This window comes from Heptranchias perlo, chromosome 31, assembly GCF_035084215.1.
Source record: "Heptranchias perlo isolate sHepPer1 chromosome 31, sHepPer1.hap1, whole genome shotgun sequence".
Classification (NCBI taxonomy): domain Eukaryota; kingdom Metazoa; phylum Chordata; class Chondrichthyes; order Hexanchiformes; family Hexanchidae; genus Heptranchias; species Heptranchias perlo.
Window position 1 is genome coordinate 18265647 of NC_090355.1, and position 25828 is coordinate 18291474.

The 25828-nt window shown below is 40.3% G+C and overlaps 1 protein-coding gene across 2 annotated transcripts in view; it reads left to right on the forward strand.

Moving 5' to 3' along the window:
* Nucleotides 1-25828, forward strand: part of rbm18 (RNA binding motif protein 18) — a 37402-nt gene that overhangs the window by 8998 nt on the left and 2576 nt on the right. The window contains exons 2-5 of one of the 2 annotated variants that reach the window (XM_067969670.1): nt 6996-7107; nt 9776-9902; nt 17321-17407; nt 22827-22912. In XM_067969670.1, coding sequence (XP_067825771.1) covers nt 7052-7107; nt 9776-9902; nt 17321-17407; nt 22827-22912 — 356 coding nt within the window. In that variant the 5' untranslated portion in view covers nt 6996-7051. The remainder of the gene's footprint in view (nt 1-6995; nt 7108-9775; nt 9903-17320; nt 17408-22826; nt 22913-25828) is intronic. The other variant, XM_067969669.1, reaches the window with a different exon arrangement.

Genomic DNA, 25828 nt, shown 5'->3' on the forward strand with positions numbered 1-25828 from the left:
TATATCAGTAGGAACACAATCTAGCCCTTTAACTATTTTATATACCTCACCCGAAGTCTACGCATCTCTAAAATAAATAGACCCAGCCTTTTAAGCCTATCTGAGTAACTATGGTTGTTTTAAGCTGGAAATCATTATTTTGGCCCTCCTCTGAACCTTTTCCAAAGCCTCTATCACCAATTATATGAGGGGACCAAAACTGGTTGCAGAGTTCTACATGTGGTCCAACCAAAGTTTGTACAAGGATAAAATGGCATGTTTTGGTTTATATTAGATAGTCCTGTTAACACAACCAGTACCTGATTTGCTTTGGCTATGGTTGCTCGGCATTGGTCATGAACCTTTAGATAATTATTAACTAAAACATCACGGTCCTTTTCGATCTCAACCGGTTTCGGTTTCAGTTCTGTTCCATGTAAAGAGTAAGTATAGTTGGTGTTGGTCCATCCCACGTGCATAACACTGCACTTAACTAGATTAAATGCCATTTGCCAGAATTTGGCCCATTCTCGCAGTGCATCTAAATCATCTTGCAGAAATTTGTTCTCCTCCACAGTCCTTAACGCTTGCACAAATTGTTGTATAATCTGTGCGCTTGTGGTTCATTCCCTCAACACCTATATCCAGGTCATTTAGATAGGGCCATTGCTTTTTACTAACACCAGTTCCTGTTGGACACTACTGGTAACTGGCCTCCAAGCTGATACACAGCTGTTAATAACAACTTTGTGCTTATGGGAATGCAGCCAATTTTTAATCCATTGTAGCAACTTCCCATTGACTCCACAAGATTCTGTTTTGCAGAGTAACCTTTTTTTTAATTCGTTCATGGGATGTGGGCGTCACTGGCAAGGCCAGCATTTATTGCCCATCCCTAATTGCAATTGAGAAGGTGGTGGTGAGCCACCGCCTTGAACCACTGCTGTCCGTGTGGTGTGAAGTACAGTGCCCACCACTTACTCTGTCCCTGTTTATCCTGGGACAGCTACCTATCTCGGGCAAATGGCGCTAACCATTTGCCATTACCATAGGCGTCAATTACAAAGGCCACGCTTAAACCATATGAAGTATGCCGACTATTTTGGGCAGTTCAAGCAGCTGTTCGGAGTCAACCTTCTGTCCTGCCCTGTCCAATGCCGTTCGGCCTGTTAATTTCTGAAAGGCATTCACAAACGCAATGGCTCAGGAACTTTGAAATTGACCAAGGCAGATCGTAGGCAGTAACCGACACAGTGTAACTGTTACTATACGAGAAGCTGATGACTATCTAAACGAAGAAACGGATATGAATTTAGCCGTACGCCCTGCAGCACAGTTTTAATGTATTTGAATCACCCCCTTAATAAATGTTAATTTCTGAAAGACATTCACTACCACATAAGTTGGGCTTATCAAGAAAACAAGAATGCTTCAACCTTAATCCCAAACAGGATTTTTTTTTAAAATCATGATCTAAAAACTTTTTTTGCTGGTCTAACTGTATTTTTTTGATTTACAAGCACCTAACAAAGTTACTTGCACTCATCATAATACACTCTGTTGGCCCATGGAGCTTTGCAATATTCCTTACACTTGCAATAAAGTGGTGGCACTGGCATTATTTTGGGTGCCCACCTGCTGTAAAGTCTGTCAAATTTTATATCAGACGTCACGTATAGCGGGCAAGTCGAGTTTGCGCAAATGAGCCCACTGTACGCCTTGGGAGACTTTACCTTATCAAAGGCTTTCTGAAAATCCAAGTAGACAGTAACCTAGTAACTTCAAAAAATTCTAACCAATTGGTAAGACATGACCTCCTTTTCCAAAAGCTGTTTTGAGTGTTTCTGATGACTCCTTCTTTATCCAGCAAAGTCTTGTAATATCTGTCTTTAATTCCAGCTTAAGTCACTTCACTATTACAATCAGAGTTTCTTTCTTCCTTGCCCACATCCCCCCCCCCCCCCCCAAAGGCACTGACTCTTGCTGAGTTACAATTTCACGGGTATTGACAGTTCTCTGGTACCTGGCCCAAATGGCCATTCTTTATGTGAGCCTTGATGGTGAGTGTTGGCAGGCTATCATTTGACCGTGGTGGAGGGGGGACAGGTATCACAGCCAAACCTAATCCAGCCCTCATACAATGTACACTTTATATCAGGGGACACAGATTGACGATCAGGAATCGTCATGGAAATTACACCATGGTGCTTGTGCTAGCTGTTCAACCGGAGCTATCGACTCTAGTCCATGTATCCTTTTACATTCTTGCTTTTCAAATATTTATCCAATTCCCTTTTTAAATGATGTAGCTTCTGCCTAAATAGTAAAGTATTCTGTGTTCTAATAATCCTGTCTGTGGGGAAAAAAAATCTTCTAACTTCTTCTTTTGTTAATGATTAATCTTCAGTTTATGGCCCCTTGTTACTATTTCACCAGCCATCTTTTACTCAGAACTTATCATAATTTTGAAAAAGTCTTGTAGATTCACCCTATATCATTCTCTATCCAATTGGGGGGAAGCCTTTCTTCATACATAGATTAATAATTGTAGTGAATCTATCCTGTACCCTTTCCATGCTCTAATATCCTTCTTATAGCTAGGTGCCCAAAACAATATAACTTTGGTCTAACCAACGTCTTGCACAAATTCAACATCACCATCTCCTTGCTTTTGTAGTCAATGTCCCTGTCCATACCTATGTAAAATCCCATTTGCTGTCTTTCATTGGTCTTTTCTATCAGCTTTTAAAGTTCTAAGTATTTGCACCCCTAGATCTGTTTCCAGTCTGTTAAGAATCTTGCTGCTTAAGTTATATTAACTTTTACTGCACATTTCTCTGCATTGAACTACATCTGCCACCTGTCTTCTCACTCTACTAACCTGTCTGTTCTCCTGCAATCTATTGCATTCTTCTTCACAATTTTCAGTGCCCCCAATCAACAAATTTCTATATTATTCCTCTTGTACCTATGTTCAAATGATTTCTATATAAATGGAAAGCAAAAGAAGGCCCAGAACAGATTAAATGCACACACCACAACCCACATTCCGAAAAACATTCATTTACATCCCTACTTTCTGCTTTGTATCCCATTTTCTCTTAAGCTTCCTCTCTTTCCATGCAGCTACATTTGCTTTAATACTGTGTACCTTAATTTTCACAGCAAGTATTTTATGTGGCAGCTTATCTTGTGCCTTCTGAAAATCCATATATAAACAGCCACTGCACGCCTTTTATACACTAATTTCTTCAAAAAAATTCAATTAACATGTCAAGCATAACCTGCACCTTACAGATGCAGGTGTCTCTGATTAGCCCAAGTTTTTCTCAGCGTTCACTGATTTTGTTCTGTGTTATGGACTCTGGAAGTTTACCCACAACAGTCGTAAGACTATTTAGTCAATACATTCCTGGGCTTGTACCTTTCTCTTTTTTTTGAAAAGGGTGCAGTGTTTAACACCCTCTAGTCCTTTTGGCACACCTCCTGTTTCCAAAGACTTTTGAAATGTTTTCTTTACTGACTTTGTTATCTTCCCCCCCTGACCTCCATCAATATTGGGGAATGCATACCACCTATGCCTAGTGGCATTTCTGGAGTTGCTGGATAGTAATCTAGAGTGAGACCTCCCATTTTTTTTCTCTTCCTCCTCCCGCCAATGCAGAATGCTAAAGCCAGTTTTAGCACCCCAACTACTGTTTCCGATTAGACTATTGAGACTAGCTAACTCTGCAGAGTTTGGAATTGAACCTGGGACAATCCTAACCTTTAACTCCGTGCCATGCCAGGCAGTGCATTTACTGACCACGTCATCAGGCGATCTTGCCAATATACAAAAACATGCTTTTCTATCTTTGTTTTTGAATATTTTTAGCTAAACCATGAAGAATAGTGACCTCTAAAACTCTTATCAAAGCTGTTAATAAATTCATAAGAAAGAGTGTGATTTTGGCTCCCCTTTGCAAGTAAACACCATCCCAAACTGATTTTTAAATAAATCTCTCAATTTTTAGAATTTCCCAGAAAGTGTCAGCATGAGACACTTTGACTACATTCCTGCAAAGGCTTATTAGATACAATCTTTGTGTGGTTTGGAACTCAGCCATATGGACTAGGAAGGTTCCAGATTAACCCTTGACCTCTGCTGGGTTATCCAATCACCAGAAAGAAGCAGGGTGTCCTGCCTGGACCAGAGTGGGGAAGAATTATCCAAGGTTCCCATATTAGATTGTTAACCAGCAATGCCTGCTGGAAATACATGCTTGTGGATACTAGACAAAGAAAGGATAAAGCTCTGCCTCTTATCTCCACGGTTGAAAGATAACCAATGATCAGACAGAAAGAATAACCACTTGAATGAAGTACCAGAGAGCTATTGCTGTCTAAGGGACAAAACCCCAAGCATAGGTTAATGTCTTAAGGAGATGAAGGCTAGGGAGAGAAAATAAAAGTTGCAAATTTGGAAGAATAACAAACAACTGCACAAGGAACACTGAAAAATGCACAAGGGATTTCCCATTTTTAAGGCTTTCACTTATTTTAATTTTATGAAAATTGGTCGCCTAAAAGCTGGATGTATTAGAAAGTTGGTGAGTATATTCTCTGGTTGTCAGCTTTGAATGAACCCTGTTGGATTTGGGTTTATACTGAAGATAATTGAAATAACTATGTTGTGAACATGTGTTTTTTTATAAAAAGTAAAATCTTTAAGTCCTTTCATTTATACTTCAATACCAGATCCATGTGGGAATATTTCCTGGAGCATGTCTGTTGTAATTTTTTCTTTGCTTACTAAACTCTTAACATTTGACTTTTGACTTGTGTCCATTTACAGTAGTTTTTTTTTTTAACAACTGCAGTTTTTAAACTGCCTGTAATCCAGTCAGTGCTAGCATCTTAATTGTATTTTTCTACATTTATCTGCTGTACTGAAACATTCCGAAGAAAGAAAGAAGAACTTGCATTTAAAGAGTACCTTTCATAACTTCGGGACTTCCTAAAGCACTTCACTGCCAATTAAGTACTTTTGAAGTGTAATCACAGTTGTAATGTAGGGAAATGGGGCAGATACAGCAAGGTTCCACCAACAGCAATGAGATAAATAACCAGATAATCTGTTTTTGGTGGTGTTGGTTGAGGGATAAATGTTGGCCAGGATACCGGGAGGACTCCCCTGCTCTTCTTTGAATATGCTATGGGATCTTCAATTTCCATCTGAGTGCAGACAGGGCCTCTGTTTAACATCTCATCTAAAAGATGGCATCTCCAACAGTGTAGCACTCTCAGTACCACACTGAAGTATCAACCTAGATTATATGCTCAAGTCTCTGGAGTGGGCCTGAATATATGACCTTCTGACTGAGGCAAGAATGCTACCACTGAGCCAAATCTGACATCCTGTAAGTAGTAATTTGCTTTTGTTTTAGATATTCTTTACATGGGTGAAATGTGATTTTGATTTAAGTTCTAATAACAAAAGTGAGATTTTAGAAAGTTAAGCCGTCAGGATTGTTGTTCCCTGTCCAGAAATTTTTAGCTAATTATTGTCTCTGTTCCTTACTTGTGAACTCGCTGAGTTGGAAGGGCACTGCCTGCCATACAGGTCGTCAGATGCTAGGTTTTGCCCTGAGTTGACTGATCTCGGCTGGGGTGATGCTATAATGTCGTTCATCACAAGACAATTACAGATGACCAGGGCCATTCGGCCTATCTTAATTCAAACATTGCCGAAAGACCCTAAAGACATCATAATGTTGCACCCAATTGTTTTTTAAATGGTTCTATGGTTTTTAAAAACAACAACTTGCATTTATATAGCACATTTAATGTAGAAAAATGTTCCAAGGCATTTCAGAGGTGTAATCAAAAAATGGACATTAAACCACCAAGACGGTGATATTGAGCAATGAGGTGGGTATTAAGGCGGGTCTTAAAGTGGAGAGGCAGAAGGCTTTAGGGAGGGAATTCCAGAGGCGACTGAAAGTACAGCTGCCAATGGTGGGTCGAAGAGAGGGGCAATGTATAAGAGGCCAGAGATAGAGCAACGGAGAGTATGGGGGGTGAGGGGGGGGTTGTAGGGCTGGAGAACGTAACAGCTTAGCCCCTCCCTCCCTATCTTTGAAGCGATTTAAATGCAAAGATGAGAATTTTAAATTTGAGGTGTTTGGGACTGGGAACCAATGTAGGTCAGCAAGGGCAGGGCCTCCACTGCTCTATCTGGAAATCCATTCCATGCATTGATCACTGTGTGAAAAGAATTTCCTGACTTCAGTGCTAAATCTGCCTTTTTTATTATTTTAAACCTGCGTCCCATTGTCCCACTTTCTGAATTTAGTTTAAAATAATAATCCAAATTTACCTTTTTCAGCCCCTTAACTATCTTGCGTACCTCTAAGATCATCTTTCAGACACCTCCTATCCATTCATTCTGATAACTCAGATACCTGACACTAGGGCATGGCCCCATAGCTCTTCTGTGCTTCTTCCAATGCTTGGAATAGAATGCAGTGCTCACTCTTTGGGCTCACATGAAGATGGACAGCTTGGGCAATTTACCAGATGGCTGCTTGCAGCTGGAACCAAATCCCAGCTACAGTAGGGTTGTGGGGGGTGGTTGGTGAGAAGGAGGAGAGAGAGAAAACATTCCAATGCATGGTATCCACAATGGTTGTCTCGTTTGCTATACTGAATTAACTTAGTTGAATCGCTAGATTAACACTGCCATAGTTGCCAGGTGGCCTTCAATACTTCAAAGCGTAACTGCAGCTATGTCCGTTACTAGTAGCAATTCAAAGTAATGTTGGTTGTTCTAATATTTAAGTTAAATACTCGAGCTCTTTCAAAATGCTTTTTTTGTGCAAATATTGTACAACTTGGGACTGCCCTATAAGTTTTCTTGAAAAGTGGAAGTTTTTGTAAATTTGTCTGCTCCAACAGCTTGTATTTAAGTGTGTTGCATAAATGTTAAGAGAACTCCCTCTCCTTAAGATGTTAATCAAGCCATTTTTTGAAAATAGTACCTCTGTACTCCATATGGAAACCCGGCGGGGGGAGAAACTTAAGGAAGACAGGAATGGATCTCTCATGCTGTGGCTCAGCATTGTTGATGGGGCATAACAGAGAACAAAGGTGGGCCAAGTTCCTGCCTCTTTGCAGCTTCTATCAAGTGACTGGAGTCAAGTGCTGTATTCATTTTTAAACATAGTTCAAGTAGGAAAGCCCAAGGTCCCCAAGAAGGACACTTCCACTGCAGGGCCAGTGAGGTCAAGAGGTCAGTAAGGAAGAGGTAAGACCTGAGTGGCTGCCATTACAAGAAAAAAAAACTGAGTCCGTGCCCTGCAGATCACATGATTCCCATGGACCATTCAGATTGCTAAAGGAGCAGAGGGGTCATTGTTGTCTGGTAAACAAATGGTATTGGTGATATGATTCCCACAGGAGTTTCAAAGTGCTAGAAGGCGATGCAGACTCTGGACCAATGGAATGGTCAGACAGTAATAGACAGGTATATCGCCTGTGATATTGCTCACGATGAGTGCTGTATGCCCCTGATCTGTTTCTTCTGTGTGTCATGAGTGTCTTTCCCTGTGTTTTTGTGTGTCTTTCCCTGACCTCTTTTATTTCATTATATCTATCTTGCCCCCGCCCACCCTGCTGATTTTTGTTTTCTGTTCCTTGATTTTGTTTGTGACCTTTTTATCTCTCATGACTCTCTAATTGCCCTTATCTGTATCACCAGTATCTTTCTGTATTGCCATCTCTTCTACAAATGTCTCTACCCTGACTTGTTACCCGTAAGCCTGCCTGTCCTTCATTTGCTCCTCGCTCCCATATTTTTTTTCGTGTATGATTGTCTGTAACAATTCTATCCTACAATCTGTATGTTAGAATGAACATTTGTCTGCTCCCTGATATTTTTTCAACCTGTGTCTTCTCTCCTTGCAATGTTTATTTCCCCATCTGTTTTCTTAATGCCTGTCTTTCTCACAACACGATCTCTTACTTTCTGCCCACCCCCTCCCCGGTTTCTGATCTCCTTCTCCATGCATGCAGTCTTTCTGTAGTTTCATTAAAATATGACACAAGCCATAAATCAGTGGATCTAAAATTAGTTCTCTCTCTAAACTCGTGACCCCCTTATTTGTACTTTGTGTTGCGCAATCCTTGCAACTTTTTAAACCTTAATCAATCTTTGGGAAAAGTACAAATTTGTCCAGCCTCAGTGGGTGGTGAGTGGGAAGAGTGAGCACCTCTGTATGTGAAGGTGACTAGTAGAGGGAAAATAAAGGAAGTTGTTAATATACCACCAAACCTACTGCATCGGATTATCAACACTAAGACTGTTTAAGTCAAGTTAGTACATAATTATAAGCAAGAGAATGGGAATCTTTTGTATACTAAGAATGGAGGCAAACCACAAAAATAAAGTTACTCCAATTGAAATTTCAGCCAGAGTAAAATGAGGAGTCATCTTCAATGTGATGTTTGGCCGATTTTTTTTTAAAACCATGAGCTTTCAGTATAGAATTGTTATCAACATCCCAGTTATGGCTTTTGCATTGTGATACTGAAAAGTTACAGAAAATTGCCATCTAATGGCTGAACAAAAGGGGTCACATTTACTACAATAGCTTTTTAAAATTAGAGGCTGATAAGTGCTTTTGAAACCTGGCAGCGAATTGGGTGGAAATGACTTGTTTGATCGACAAGCTGTGTTTTCAGCTGTTGAATCCATTGCTGCTGTTGACCATGTCCTGGAAACACAAGATTGGATCTGAAAATGAATGGCTGTACTCTTTATATAAAAAAAATTAAACTTATTCTTCCAGAAAGACTTGGACACTGGGATGTCATAGAACTGGTTTTATTGGAATGTAATTGTGCCTTTGTTTCTCTGTCCAACTGGTATTGGAAAGAGCACAATAGATGGGGTACTGCCAGTTTTTGTGCACTGCTGTTGCCGTGCTGCTCTGTGGAAGCAAATGCTAGTGACAGACTTTTTTTTCCCAAGATTTGCCAAGATACTTTTTTTCAATGCAACACCAATTTAATGTATCTTGTTTTCTGTTGCAGTAGTGTTTTTTTTATATATGGTGGTTGCGGGGGGGAAACCAAAACTGTGAAGTCTTGGCAAGTGAAAATGCCCCACTTTTTGTTTGAAGGGAGAGAAACAGGAAATGATTACATGTGAGGATATCAGTCAATTATTTTATTGCCAACTTGCTAGCAGGAGAATGGTAATTTATTTCCAGAGTACAATAAATATTTTTTCCCGGCCATGCCATCCTAAGTACTTATTCCCTTTCTCTGCCCTTTTTAGTTAGGGTAAAAAAAAATCTCTTTCCCCAATCTTTAACTTTTTTTTTTACTATGCTTTCCTGTTACTAACCAACCCCTTCCACTGTGACATCCCCCATGCAGTACCTATGTTGCTAACATGCCTGCTCTGAAATTCATTGCACAGTTACCTGAATCATACTTGTCTTTTATCTGATGAATAAACATAGCATAGTACTATAGCATAGTACTGACCCCTCACACATGACAAGAGGTTCCTGTAAATTAGTGTTGCCTGAGCGGTTGCTTAACAAAATGTTCCAGCTTGGAAAGGGAGCATGGCCCTAAACAGAGCCTTCAGTAAAATCAGAAAACCACCTATTTGAATTTACAATTCAGGCTACATTGTGTGGGTTTACTCAAATTATGTGTGGATGTGCAGGTTTCTTCAATAGTGGTAATATTCAATTCTGAATCAACAACCACAATCATATTAACAGCATTCCCACCTGTTTTACAGATATAACCTTCTAAAGCTTCTCCAGAAATTTGGAAAAGTAAAGCAATTTGACTTTCTGTTTCACAAATCGGGTCCACTTGAGGGGCAACCTAGGGGCTACTGCTTTGTCAACTTTGAGACAAAAGAGGTAGGTATTTTTCCAAAGGTAATATTGTTTTGGGGCCACTAAAGATTCAGATCAATCATGATTTTTTTTTAAAAATTCATTACTTATGTTGGTTCTACTTACTTAGCATTAAAGAAGTCTGGTTAGTAATACTGTTGTACCTATCCTTAACACACTAACAGTGCATTCAAGTTTTATGTGAAAACCCAATCTAAGAATTGCTTCAATTTTATTTAACTAGGGAGCAGCATAGTTTTTTTTCAGATACCTGCTTTATGTGCACGCCAAATGTTTTTCATTATATCTATCACGTTTACAGTGTCATTTTAATTTCCCATCTACCCATCTTCTCACTATGTTCCTCAATCCCTTCTCATGCCACAAATCTATCCATTTTTCTCTTGCACGCACTTATTATTCACATTAGTGGCCTTCCCAAGTAACTTACCAGCCTATTACCTCAGACTTCACTCTTTATTCTGTAATTTTTATTAGTCCCCCCCCGTATTAGAACAATTTGCCTACTACAACTTTGTCAATCACCCCTCATAATCCTGAAAGCTTCAATTAAGTCAGAAAAAGCTTAGGAAATTGGCTAGTTGATTAGTAGGCCGCACTTTGTATGTTGGGGCACGCACCGAAGCTCCATACCTTTTGGCTTAAATTGTAATGAAAAGGCTCAAACCAGGAAATCAAAAAACAACAAAGCTCACAGCTTTGAGAACAAACAGCAAGACCACTCATATGGGCTTCTGTAGACACAGTCCTTGCTTCAATAGCATTTCCATATCATCGCAAGGGGGGAAATTAATAATGAGTGCACAAAATCTCGCTAATTAAATGTTAAGTTTAATTAGACAAAAACCACCTTAGCCTATAGCATATATCTTATGCCTTCTAATTTCTAATGACTTCATGCTTGAAACTTGCAGCTTTAATATCACCCCCTTAGAACGTTTTGAATTGAGATTTGTTTTTGTAGCATGTTGTGAATGTTCATTATTCCAGTGGCAAAATTTGTGCTGCTTTCCTTTTTTTAAAAAAAAAACATTCAACCAGCTACCTGCTCTTTTTTTCAAACCTCACTAAGCATTATTGAGTACAGTGTTTGTAGTGTGATTTTATCTTTGCCTTAATTTCTCGTATTAAAATGCTAAACCAGATATAACACAAAATTCACTGTATTTTCTGAATTAATAATGTATGTTTGAAAGTGAGTGCAAATAATGTTGCATTAGTACTTACAGGGATTAATATATTTATATGGAAACTAGTTCTGTCATATTTTCAGAAACCACTCATGTATAAGTTTGGAGACTGTAAACCATTGGTTAAGAAAAGGTTTCAAATATTAAACCATAGTAGCAACAAAGGAAAATAAAGACCAGCTGACCTTTGCAGTGAACATGAGGAAAAAGTCCTGAGCCAGTCTGTTTACCAGTCAACTGTACAGGCCTTAATAATTGGTGACCTTAGGTTCCCTCCCTTAGGTATTTTTGTTCTATTGACTTCACTTCCTCTCACATGCTAATAAGGTACATTTAGCATTTTCCTGCAGAGAAGGAAAACTCTCAAATCAAAAACAGCTTTGGCTGTGAAGGACAACCAATCTTGTTTTGTATGTTGATTTATATTTACCATATTGTTTAAATGAGACTTGATAGTTATGTTGTGCTAACTTTGTACTTTCTAGACCTGTCTTCAACAAGCATAGGTACAAAAGCTTGTTGTGTTTAAAAGAAAACATACGACTCACTAGCTTTCAGTCAAGTTGGTAGGTTGTGTATGTTGCAGGAGTGGATCCCAATATTTTGGAAGGGGAGTTATCTGGGACTGACCTGTCGCATACAACAGTCAGTACATGTTAAATTGTACTTTTTTTGATCTTGTGCTCAATTCAGCCCGATAAATCTGTGCCTTTTCGGTTGGCTCTGAGCCCAATTTACCTATCTTCTTGTCATATCCTTTTGAGCTCTATCCCAAAATGCCTTCAGTTGTTTCTTGACCCAATTTGTACTATTTACGTCAATGGTCTTCCTTGGTGACTTATCTCACCAGTTTATCGTCTTTTGTATGAAAATATTCTTCGTGATGCCGCCCCCCCCCCTCTCCATACTAAAAAAAAATTGCCCGGATCAGCTTTGTCAGAATCCTGAGAATTATAATTAGGTCACCTTGAAATCCCTTTTCCAAAGAGAACAAGCGGAACATCCTTAACCTTTCCTTGTAACTTAGATTCAATATTGCCTCCTTGCTTTTGTATTCTGTACCTCCAGATAACAAAGGATTCATTTATCTCTCTTTTTTAATGGCCTTGTGTACTTGTGCTCCCACCTTTTTGAGGACCTGTATATCTGTGCAATAAGGCTCCATTTAAAATCTTACCATTTAAGGTGTGTATTTCCTTTCCCTATTCTTGTATTACTTCATTTTTTTTCTACATTGAACTGCACTGCCCATTCTCTTAGTCCTTCTATATCCTACTATCCTTACTATATCCTGCTACAGTCTTTCACAACCTACAGTGCAATTTGGTGTCATTAGTAAATTTCAGTATTGTTCCCTGAATCCAGATCATTTATGTATGTAGTAAATGAGAGCAGTTCCAACACAGATGCATGTAAAACATTACTCACCATGTCTTTCCATTCACAGAAAGTTCCTTTACTCCAACCACCTCCTTGTGGCTACATTCCCTATAATTCCACGTGCTGCTATTTTTGCTGTCAGTCTCTTATGTGGCACCTTTTCAAATGCCTTTTGAAAATCCATATCAGCCATATGTTGCTGTACCACATCGACTACATTTTCTTTTTTCTACCCTCTGTTATTTTTTCAAAGAATTCTGAGGTTAGTCAAGCACAACCTGCCTTTTGGATATCTGTGCTAAGTGGCAATGATCCTGTTTCCCCAAGTGCTTATTAATGTATAGATGAGTAGTTTACCAACAACTAAAGTAATGCTAACTGGGCTGTAATTTCCTGGCTTATCTTCATCTTTTTTGAAAGCCCCTGGCACAATTTACCTTTCCCAAGTATTTTGGAAGATTATAGTCAGCCTCTGCTATTTCTTGCCCAGTTTCTCTGGATGAATGTAAGCCAGCAAATCCTGGTGATTTGTCTACTTTAAGTTTGGGTAACTTCTTTATGCCTATCTCTTTTTAAATGATAACCACGAACTGTTCTCCAGCCACCTCTGGTGGTTCTAAATTCTCAATATCCACCTCCCTCTGTATAAACTGAGACGAAGTATTTGCTTATTATGTCCGCCATCACCCTACTCTTCAAGACAAGCTTGCCACCTTTGTTTCTTAGCATTCATATTTGACTATCCTCTTACCACGAATGTATTGACAAGTTCTTCAATTTGTAATTTTGAGGAATAAAAAAAACAAGTGAGCCCACTAATTACTAGCTGCTGGCCTGTGAACTCTAGGCCACGAAAATCCTGGGTGCTGGTTCTCTTGCATCTCATTCATACTGGCTATTTTGTCTGAAATTTTTAATTTAACTGGCTGCAGCTTCAACTGTTTAACCAGTGAAAATGACACCTTGACTGAATTAGAAGTTTAGCATTGATGGTCCACTCAGGATTATTTCTACTGGATTTGTTTTGTGATGATGACTAAAAGCAGCATGGTTGCTTCTTAACTATTCTCAATTTCCCCACATATGAACAATGACGGACAGGAAAAGACCCAGTATTCCATCCAGCCTGCCCCACACAATTGTGATACCTTGTGTGTCACAGTATATACACTCCCCGCCCCATTCCATGTGATCACCTGGGAGTGGAGAAAAAACAGATTTTTAAAAACCCAGGCCAATTTGGGGAAGAAAGATCTGGGAAATTCCTCTCCGACCCTTTTGTCAATCGAAACTAGTCCAGGAGATCACTCTGGCCCTGATAATTCTATGCATTACGATACCTACCTTTGTAAGAGATGATCACTGCCCCAGCCAGAAACAGGTCCAGTTCTCGCTTGAAGGAATTCAGCGAATTGGCGTCCACTGCACGAGCCAGCAGCCTGTTCCAGATTCTGTGGGAAAAGAACCACCTTCTAACGTCTAACCTAGATCTTGCCTTGTACAACTTAATATTGTCACCCCCCCCCCCCCCCCCCGGTCCTCCCTGGCGTATTTAATTGGAACAAACGGTCAACTGGAACACAATCTATTCCCCTCATCTTATAAACCTTAATCAGATCACCCCGACATCTATGCTTCTCTAAAGTGAGTCCCAGCTCATTTAGCTTATCTTGATAACTAAAATGCTTTAAGCTGGGAATTAGTGTAGTGGCCCTCCTCTGCACTCTTTCCAAAGCCTCTGTCACCCACCATGTGAGGGAACTACAACTGGATGCAGTATTCCAAATGAGGCCTGACCACCTCCCCTTGACATTCAACGGCATTACCATCGCCGAATCCCCCACCATCAACATCCTGGGGGTCACCATTGACCAGAAACTGAACTGGACCAGCCATATAAATACTGTGGCTACGAGAGCAGGTCAGAGGCTGGGTATTCTGCGGCGAGTGACTCACCTCCTGACTCCCCAAAGCCTTTCCACCATCTCCAAGGCACAAGTCAGGAGTGTGATGGAATACTCTCCACTTGCCTGGATGAGTGCAGCTCCAACAACACTCAAGAAGCTCGACACCATCCAAGATAAAGCAGCCCACTTGATTGGCACCCCATCCACCACCCTAAACATTCACTCCCTTCACCACCGGCGCACTGTGGCTGCAGTGTGCACCATCCACAGGATGCACTGCAGCAACTCGCCAAGGCTTCTTCGACAGCACCTCCCAAACCCGCGACCTCTACCACCTAGAAGGACAAGAGCAGCAGGCGCATGGGAACAACACCACCTGCACGTTCCCCTCCAAGTCACACACCATCCCGACTTGGAAATATATCGCCGTTCCTTCATCGTCGCTGGGTCAAAATACTGGAACTCCCTTCCTAACAGCACTGTGGGAGAACCGTCGCCACACGGACTGCAGCGATTCAAGAAGGCGGCTCACCATCACCTTCTCGAGGGCAATTAGGGATGGGCAATAAATGCTGGCCTCGCCAGCGACGCCCACATCCCGTGAACGAATAAAAAAAAAGGTCTTGTACAAGGACAAAATAGTATGCTTTGTCTTATAATCAGTTGTTCTGTAAATGTGCCCCAACGCCCTATCTACTCTAGCTATTGCTTCAAGGCTTTGCTCATGAACCTTTAGAGACCTAAGCACTAGAACGCCCAGATCTCTCTCTCTCTCCACCTGCCATAATGCTTTTCCCTGAAGGGTGTATGTATGTTGAGTATTTGTCCTGCCCACATGCATAACTCTGCACTTCTCCAAATTAAACATCATTTGCCAGTCACGAGCCCAGTCCCCCAACACATCAAGATCCGCCTGATGCAGTGGAGCATTATCTACGGTCCTGACACTCGCACAGATCTTGATCTCATGTGTAAATGTGCAGATCGTCCCCCCAGCACTTACATCTAGATCGTTCATGAAAATACCTGACTAAGGAGGAAGCCTCCGAAAGCTTGTGATTTCAAATAAAACTGTTGGACTATAACCTGGTGTTGTAAGACTCCTTACATTTGTCCACCCCAGTCCATCTCCGGCATCTCCACATCAAAATAGTGAAGAGCAGTGGTCCCAACACCAATCCCTGCGGGGCACCACTGATGACTGGTCTCCAAACCGATCCAAATCCATCTGTAACTTTCTGACTATGTCCTTCCAACCAATTCTCAATCCAGCTTAATACATTACCACTACTATCGAAGTCTTCGATCTTGCAGAGAAGCCTCTTATGTGGTCCATTAAGCAGCACCACTGATAAAAGCAGCTTGATTCCCAAGCTGACACAACCAACTGATTTGCAAGTCCAATAAGAAACTCTCAGTACTGGCCCAAGTCCTGACCCAAATTCTACATGCTGTAGGTTGAATGGTATGATGTAGAGCCTTGTTGTTTTACTCTGGGGAAAGGTCTGAAACTAGCAACTTCACTATTTTAAATTAACAGGATAGATAGTATATAGATTCCAAGTGGAGTCAGCATATATAAACTAGATTTTAAAGTCTAATTTTAATACTGTCTCATGCACCATTCAGAATATACATCATATAAAATAATAGCTGGGCTGGAGTGTATATCAGCTGTAAAAATTAAGGGGTTAAGATGACATCCTAAACGGTGATTGAACCTCAAGTGGCTTGTAAATGTTGTCTGAGTAGCATGATTCTATTGCAGCTCACAACTCGAGTATTTTGTATAATCGAATGGTTGGGTTATTTCTATACTTGCAGTAGTTACTGCACTGGAAAGTACACTGCAAATGGCCATCCTCGGATGCTGGAGATTGTCACCTGTCCAGTTTGAGTTGGAAGTTTTCAGGTATATTCCATCATATCACACATGGCAGTGTTTGAGGAATGGTGTTGGGACATGGAACATTTTCTTAGATAATTGTGTTTCATTACCTAAAGTCAAGTGTTTGTTTTAGTTTACAATAGTTCGACCTCCCATTGGATTAAAAAAAAGTGATTATTTAAAGCTTATCATTGCAATCGAAACATTAAGATATGTTATAGTTCTAGGACAAACTGAAGTTCTTTTTAAAATGCTAAATGGTATAGCCCTCAATAAATTTTACATGAATAGGTTTTCAGCTTACAGTGCCATGCTGTTGTTTTTCTAATCATATTTGAATCATTTTTGATTCTGAAACCATCTCTGTCAAAACACTTCCTGGGTAGATTTATAAAATGCCTTCTCGTGGGGTACTGATAAAATTGTCCTTTTGGACCTGTGTATAGCTACACAATTCTTGCCAGCCCTCCATGGTTTTATGCACTTTCATCTACTAGAAAGAAAGAACTTGCATTTATATAGCTCCTTTCATGACCTCCGGATGCCACAAAGCACTTTACAGCCAGTGAAGTACTTTTGAAGTGTAGTCACTGTTATAATGTAGGAAACACAGCAGCCAATTTACCCACAAACAACAATGAAGTGGATGATCTGTTTTAGGTGTTGGTTCAGGGATAAATATTGGCCAGGACACAGGGAAAACTCCCTTGCTCTTCAAATAATACTGTGGGATCTTTTACATCCACCCAAGAGGGCAGACAGGGCCTCGGTTTAACGTTCCATCTGAAAGACGGCACCTCCGACAGTGCAGCATTCCCTCAGTAATGCACTGAAATGCCAGCCTAGATTATGTATTCAAGTCTTTGGAGTGGGGCTTGAACCCTCGACCTTCTAACTCAGAGGCAAGAGTGCTACCACTGACCCAAGGCTGACACCTACTAAACGTAATGAGTTATTCAAATAACTATACATCAGTGCTGAGGTTTTTTTAGAAAAAGCAAATGTTGCCTATTCAAACACTATTAACTTAGTTTCCTCCTTGTTTTATTTTTCTAGGAAGCCGAGCGAGCCATTCAGTGCTTAAATGGCAAACTTGCCCTCTCTAAGAAACTGGTAGTGCGTTGGGCACATGCACAAATGAAGGTGAATACTGTTGCTGAGCTTTTCTCAATTTGTCATAAATATTATATAAAAGTCTTATCCTGCAGACTTTTGATAAGGGATTTGAGATTTAAAAGCAGCCTTTTTGTTTGCTTTTTTAGATTATAATTTTAAAATCAATGTGCTTGCATTAACCCTTACCCTGCTGAATGAACAGAAGCTCCATTTGATTCACACAATAAGAGCTATAACTTGTGCCTTTAACCAAGCCAGATCTTCTTCAGTCTTTTTGTCAGTACATTACATATTTCAGGTTATAATTTTATGAATAGTTGATATCTTCATTTGTGATAGATAACAGTTCATACCTAAATTCAGCTTGACATCCCAATGCGAGTACCTTACTTTCCTAAGTTTTAACTGCTTCAGGGTTCTTTGTTAACTGAATTTCTATTTTTGATGTTGGAAGACTATTGTACCCTAACAGTTCTGAATTAGAAGAGATCTGTAGATGGGGGTATGCGCAGGCACCCTTGACTAGGGTCTCATGGACAGAACATTCCTCTAGTGTGCACATACGCTGACGACACCCAGCTCTACCTCGCCACCACATCTCTCGACGATTCCACTGTCTCTCATTTGTCACACTGCTTGTCCGACAAGCAAAAATTTCCTCCAACTAAATATTGGGAAGACCGAAGTCATTGTCTTTGGTCTTTGCCGCAAACTCCATTCCCTGGCCACTGTCTCAGGCTGCACCAGACCATTCGCAACCTTGGCGTCCTATTTGACCCTGAAATGAGCTGCCGACCACATATCTGCTCCATCACCAAAACCGCCTACTTTCACCTCCATAACATCTCCGCCCTGATCTGCTCATCTGCTGCTGAAACCCTCATCCATGCCTTTGTTACTTCTAGACTCGACTATTCCAATGGTCTCCTGGCTGGCCTCCAATCTTCCACCCTCCATAAACTTGAGCTCATCTAAAACTCTGCTGCCCATATCCTAACTCGCACCAAGTCCCATTCACCTAGTGCCCCCATACTCGCTGACTTACATTGGCTCCCAGTCCAGGAATGCCTCGATTTTTAAAATTCTCATCCTTGTTTTCAAATCCCTCCATGGCCTCATCCCTCCCTATCTCTGTAACCTCTTCCAGCCCTACAACCCTCCAAGATCTCTGCGCTCCTCCAATTCTTGCCTCTTGGGCATCCCCGATTTTAATCGTTCCACCATTGGCAGCTGTGCCTTTAGCTGCCTAGGCCCTAAGCTCTGGAATTCCCTCGCTAAACCCCTCTGCCTCTCTACCCCTCCTCCTCCTTTTAAGATGCTTCTTAAAACCTATCTCTTTGACCAAGCTTTTGGTTACCTGTCCTAATATCTCCTTATACTACTCAATGTCAAATTTTGTTTAATAACGCCCCTGTGAAGCGCCCTGGGATGTTTTACTATGTTAAAGGCACTATATAAATGCAAGTTATTGTAGTGAAATACATGTTGAAAGTTACAACTAATTCAGACATTGTAGAAAATTGTACCCAAAACATCCAGGTCTTTCAGTACTGGTCATCTGTTCAACAGCTGTGACTTACAAATTGTATACTGCAATAGTGCATTATACTGACTGTCTGCAGCGCACAGCTGACTGCCGTGTGCTGCAGTTCAGACGGGGCTCTTGCTTAATCGCAATAAATTTTCAGATTTAAACTGTTGAAGTAAGAACATGGAAATGTATCACAATGAGTTGTGGTAATGGTCAGGGTTCTTAGTCTGTATTGGAGGGGAGGAGAGTTGGGGAACTGATCCTGTACCTTAAATCAATGAAACTTTCAAATTGATGAATTCTGGTTCTTAAAAGGTTAACTGAGGGTTGAAATAGAGAAAGTGAGAGAACAGCTCTAGTTCCTTGCTAGGAGTTTGTTGAAAAGATTGTTTTTGTCATGTTCAGAATTGTTAATTGCAATAGTCATATAGGCTGATTAATTTATCGAACTATGCTAATTTCTGTTTGAGTGCTGCCATAAATAATGGGGAACGTTGTATAGTGTTCTAATTACGACCTATAGCTTGGGTATGTTGGGGATCCTGGCTATTTTCATGAAAATTGCATGGATAAGGAGCAGTTAACAGCTGCAGGACATTTCAAAAGTTCCGCCTAGAAAGTAAGTTTGAAAAACTGCCAAAGAAAACATTTCTGAGGAAGCTGAACATGCTGATCCTGTTTCAGGAGGCCCTACAACCCAGGACTAGGAGCAGGGACCCTAATTTTTAGGTTTCAGGGTGGGGAAGCCGACAGCTAAATTGAAAATTGTAGCTTCCATTTTGATAACTACAGTAACCAATTTTTCATATCTTTTGCTTAAACACTTTAAGATGTATATTTCAGTTAGACACATTAGGTTGTCTTTACTCAGTCACTTATTGTCTTGTATCTATTTTTTCTTTGTAAATGTTCCAAAATAATTATGTGCAAGATAAAGATTGGTACTCTTTAGCACTGCAACATGTACAGCAATTGTGTATGCAACTATTACCCAATGTGCAATGAAGAGATTGTTACTTCAAAAACCAGTAGTAAAACTAATGTGTTCTAGGTCTTGAGCGTACAAAGCTTTAAAAAAATGCTTATTACATTTGCATTTTACAAAAGCAATGGAGGAAGCAGTGAGAAATTATACATGATTTAGGAAATATGACAACATGTGGACTACACATACACAATTTTGGTTAAATTTATCTTGACTCTACTTAGAATACATCTCTCAACTAGAAAAAGTCAGGGCCCAGTGCTGATCATGGTTGTTTTTCTAGCAACAATGTAAAATCCATTTATTTTGGGATACTTAAGCCAGTAGTCTATTCAGATCAGTACTATTGCTTGCTCACTTAGGCAGGAGGAGAAAGTTCAGTAATACAATTTGTGAAGAGCTAGGCAATTACATATATTTGTAGATTAGCACAAGGCTCCAAATGCCCTCCACATACCACATTTTCTGCAATCCATTAATTTCTCCTACTCTTTCACATCTAATAGTATTACAAAATATAATATGCATGTAATCTTGTAGATTTGTGAATGATGCATTTTGTTTATATATGTACACCATCTATAATGGCATTGTGTAGAGATTTAAATTGATGAAATACCCATTGACTGTTTAAGAGCAGTTTGAGTTGCTGTACCACCTTGCCAGTTTGACGTTTAATGCAGCTTCAGACTCACCTGTTTTAATTTTGCACGATTGCCATCTCCCTATTCTGCTCAGTCAACTTGATCTGAACATGGCTGAATATATCCATTCCAGTATTGTGAATATAGCTTTTGCCAAGAAACTCTGTTTGAGACTCACTGGGAGCATGGGTTGGAGATTAGGGCAGCAGTCTTGTATCCCTACCTCCTGATCTGCACTTCTTTCAATTGCTGGAAGCACAGGATAGTGCTTGTATTCCTACTTTGGCATCACTTATTTGCAGATCTTTTATTACCATGGACAATTGTAAGGTTCTGAGAGCCCAGTGGTGGTCCAATATGTAAGCCTGTGAATGTTTTGCCCATTTGAGAACTATGAAATTGTCAGATTGGAGGGAAGTATACACTGATGTCCCCCAGAGATCGGTATTACGACCACTGCTGTTTTTGATGTATATTAATGACCTGGACTTGGGTATGCAAGGCATAATTTCAAAGTTTGCAGATGACACAAAACTCTGAAAAGTAGTAAACAGTGAGGAGGATAGTAGCAGACTTCAGAAGGACATGGACATAGGCTGGTGAAATGGGCAGACACATGGTAGATGAAATTTAACACAAGTGTGCAGTGATGCATTTTGGAAGGAATAATGAGGAGAGGCAATATAAACTAAATGGTACAATTTTAAAGGAGGTGCAGGAACAGGGAGACCTGGGGTTTACATACAGAAATCTTTAAAGGTGGCAGGACAAGTTGATAAGCATATGGGATCTGTGGCTTTATAAATAGGAGGCATAGAGTACTAAAGCAAGGAAGTAATGCTAAACCTTTATAAATCACTGGTTAGGCCTTAGCTGGAGTATTGTGTCCAAGAGGGTGCAGAAGAGATTTACTAGAATAGTACCAGGGATGAGGGACTTCAGTTATGTGGAGAGACTAGAGAAGCTGGGGTTGTTCTTCTTGGAGCAGAGAGGGCTAAAGGGAGACTTAATAGAGGCATTCAGAATCATGTAGGGTTTTGATAGAGTAAATAAGAAGACACTCCATTGGCAGATGGGTTGGTAATCAGAGGACACCAATTTGAAGTAATTGGCAAAAGAGCCTGAGGTGAGAGGAGAAGAAACTTTTTTACGCCACACATTGTTATGATCTGGAATGCACTTGCTGAAAGGATGGTGGAAGCAGATGCAATCGTAACTTTCAAAAGGGAATTAGGTATATACTTCTATGATTCTAACTTGTACTATTTCTGTATCAAAGTAAATGTAATAAAGTTTATATTTAGAAGAATTTATTCCACTGTAACTCTTGGTGTTTCTGCTAGCAAGTTAGGTAACTATTTGGCAGAAACTAAGTGCCCTTACACTACAAGATATTGGGGCAGAAATCGCTCCTGAAATAACACTGAGCTCAACAGTGCTCTCCGTTGTTAGTGGCAAAATGGAGGAGCAAGTTCCAGCATTTGCACGTGCGCAGTGAAACGCGGAAATCCAGAACTTGCTCCTAATGGTTCGCCAGCGATATGACACCTTCGAATTAAAGGGACATCACGCTGCAATCGGAGAAATCATTGAAAAAGTGCAAACTTGCTTATCTGCCCAGCTGGAAGTAACTAATTACGCCACCAAACAAGTACGCTTAAAAAAATACCAGGTCTAAACTAAGTTTTAATAGCGCAGTAAGTCTTAATGACTGCCAAACAACTAAAAATTAACTTTTAAAAATGTGGAGCTTCATTACTCCTTATTTTAATAGCTTTTGGTCATTAAAAATAATTTTAATTTATTTTTACTTTTCCCTTCTGTCTCCTTTATTTAATTCAATTATTCCTTACCCTCTTTTTACATTGATTTTAATGTTGTACCTTTCACTTCCTGGTTTTAACGTTCCAAGCCCGCAGAGACCATGAACGCAGCTTGTCAAAAATGCTGCGATCTGATTGGTCGAGGGGAGAGCTTGATCCTCTGATTTCTCCCAGGGTCCTAGCTTCACCTGAACTGAGGCTGGGCTCTTCTCCGCTTCATATTAGAGGAAGTGGCCAACGAAAAGTCCACGGTAAGTTTGTGGGTTAGTATAAATCTGTGGAGCGGCGAGCAGTGTTCGTTCGCAGCTCCAACCATTTTCTACCCCAATGTGTTCTTTACTGTTTAGTCAGACTATGTTTTGAACAGATCTGAGACTCTATATAGTTTTATCCACTGATCGAAAGTGCATAGCAGTTTTGGCCAAGCAAAAGTTTATATTTCTTCCACTTGTTTTCTATGCAGAGATATGATCAGTACAAAAATGATAAGATTCTTCCAATAAGTCTGGAGCCTTCTTCGAGCACTGAGCCAGCCCAGTCCAATCTGAGGTAATGTAGAGAATGTTTCTTTAGCCAGTCAGTCACAAATGTGTAAAGTCTATGGAACTGAAAAATGGCAGTGTTCAATTTATACCATATTTACATAAAATGGAACCTCTCATTTTCCTGTAACACGTTTGGTAATGACCAGATAATCTGTTTTAGTGCTGCTGGTTGAGGGATAAATATTGGCCAGGACGCCAGGGAGAGCTCCCCTGCTCTTCCAATTATGCTGTGGGATCTTTTATGTTCACTTGAGAGGGCAGACAGGGCCTTGATTTAACATCTCATCTGAAAGACGGCACTTCTGACAGTGCAGCACTCCCCCAGTACGTCACTGGAGTGGGACTTGCACCTGAGTCAGAAGGTTGTGGGTTTGAGAGTGCTACAACTGACCTAACATTAGGTAGAAACACTTGATTCCCTTATTACAAGAAAAGTACACTTTGAGCTTCTCTGGTCACTGACTTTATTCAGTGAATGGAAAGCAGAATACTGTGAATGTTGGAAATCTGAAATAAAAACAGAAAATTCTGGAAATACTCAGCAAGTCAGGCAGCATCTGTGGAGAAAGAAACAGGTTGATGACCCTTCGTCAGCACTGGAAGATTAAACCGTTTTTAAGCAAGTACAGAACCAAGGAAAAGGCGGGGGGAGGAAAGAACAAAAGGGAAGATCTCTGATAGACTGAGCGCTCAATCCGCAAACGTGACCCTGACCTGCCGGTCGCTTGCATTTTAATTCCCAATCCCACTCCCACTCTGACCTCTCTGTCCTCTACCTCTTACACTGTTCCAATGAAGCACGAGGAGGAGCACCTCATTTTTCATTTAGACACTACAACATTCCGGACTCAATATTGATTTCAATAACTTCAGATCATAACTACTGTTCCCATTTTTTTCCACACCGTTCACCTGAGGAAGGAGGAAGCCTCCGAAAGCTTGTGGAATTTAAAATAAATTTGTTGGACTATAACTTGGTGTTGTAAAATTGTTTACAATTGTCAACACCAGTCCATCACTGGCATCTCCACATCATGCCCATTTTTTTGGACAGCAGGTGCTGGTAATGGTTCTGCTGTAGCCATTTACAGCTCCTCTAGATCCATCCTTTGTTTCTTTACTTGTCCCATTACCACACTGCTGTCTTGCAACATCATCCCTATTGTCAGTTAATCACACCTGCCCTCCACCCTATCAGAGACCTTCCCTTTTGTTCTTTCCTTTCCCCCCTTCCCCAGGCGCTCTACTTGCTTAAAAACTGTTTAATCTTCAGCTTCTCCCAGTTCTGACAAAAGGTCATCGACCTAAAACGTTAACTCTGTTTCTTTGCTGCCTGACTTGCTGAGTATTTCCAGCATCTTCTGTTTTTATTCAGTGAGTAGTTGAGTTTGTAGACTAGGAAGGCCCTAGGTTTAGTCCAAGACCTGTGTGGATTTAGCTGATTTCAGCTGGAGTGACTGTAGCTTTGCTAAAATTGGCCTCGGTAACCTGGGTTAGGAAGGGAGGAAAAAAATCAGTCAGAATTTCAGGGCCTGGTCAATATCTAGCAAATTCTATTGGAAGTGCCCATGTGTAGGTCTTGGGAGAGAACAGGATTGGGCACAGCTAGGATGTCTCCACGGTCAAATAGCCTGCTGACATTTGCTGTCTAGACTCCAACAGTAATAATAGCCACTTAGATGATCAATGCCCATGGAGCTGTAGCCCAACGAGGTGCCAATACCTTCAGGAGGTGAGGAAATTGGTAATGTGGGGGGAGGGTGGAGTGCATGTTTTGAAGGAATTTTAGATCATTTTTAGCTGCACACACCAGAACTGAGCATGGTCAGAGCTAACAAAAAAAAAACTGGGAAGGAAGGAGGAGGTCAAATATAAATTATAAGGACTTGGTGAAAGAACAGTAACTCCTCCTGCTCTGGCCACCTGATTTCCCCCTCCTCTCTGCAGCTAGGTAAAACATCAAAACAGAGAGGACAAATCAACCAGTTTAAAATATTTTATGTACCACATATTAGGCCCACTGGATTGTTTTAATGTAACCTCAGTGCATTTTAATTTTTTTTTGAGAAGAACCGGGCTCTCACTTGTCCTCACCAAGAATGATATCTCCTTTTGTTACACAACTTATTCACTATTACCAATGTTTCTGATGGGCAGGGTAGGAGATGATAAACAAGATGCTGTTTACACTGCCAATCTAACATAAGAATATGCAGGCAGTGGTTTAAGGTTTTTACTGCCAATAAATGAGTTGTGTGTTATTAGACTGTAAAGAGACAGATACCTTCTGGCCCCTGTGGTTTGAGATGTTCATGATTAGCCTGCAGTAGCAGTCAAAGCACGAGAGCAGAATAAGGACTAAAGTCTCTTGCCATTTGATATTTTACAGAAACGTAAACAATATTTGAAAGAGTAGTAAACTTTTACAGTGATACTGTGAGACTAGTTTTTTAAAAAATGGTGTAATGCATATGTTGATCCTTATTAAATAGTGACTTTTTATTACTATAAAATTGCACCACATTGGAATATTATAGCCTACAACTAGATGAGTTCCTGTTTAGAGAAATTACATAGTTAGTCCTGGTGAGTTTCTTGCAAGGAGTCTCAACTGTGCTGTGTTACATTGGTGGAGTCTCAATAGAATTTCTCCAGCTGCATTAGATGTACTGTGGAATTGTAAGCTTGTGCTATAAAAATTTGTGGGGATGGGGTGTGTGGGTCTTTACAGTAAATTTTAAATTTGTGATCCAAACTCCATACCCCATATAATTACAATAAGTATATTTTCATGGACTGGGTGTCCCTGCAAAAATAGCAAATTTAAATTTATCACAAAAATAATCAGTTCTAGAATAGTTGTCATTTGAAGTGTGTTCCACAAAAGAAAAAAGTGCCATTTACGAACTACAGCTTCATC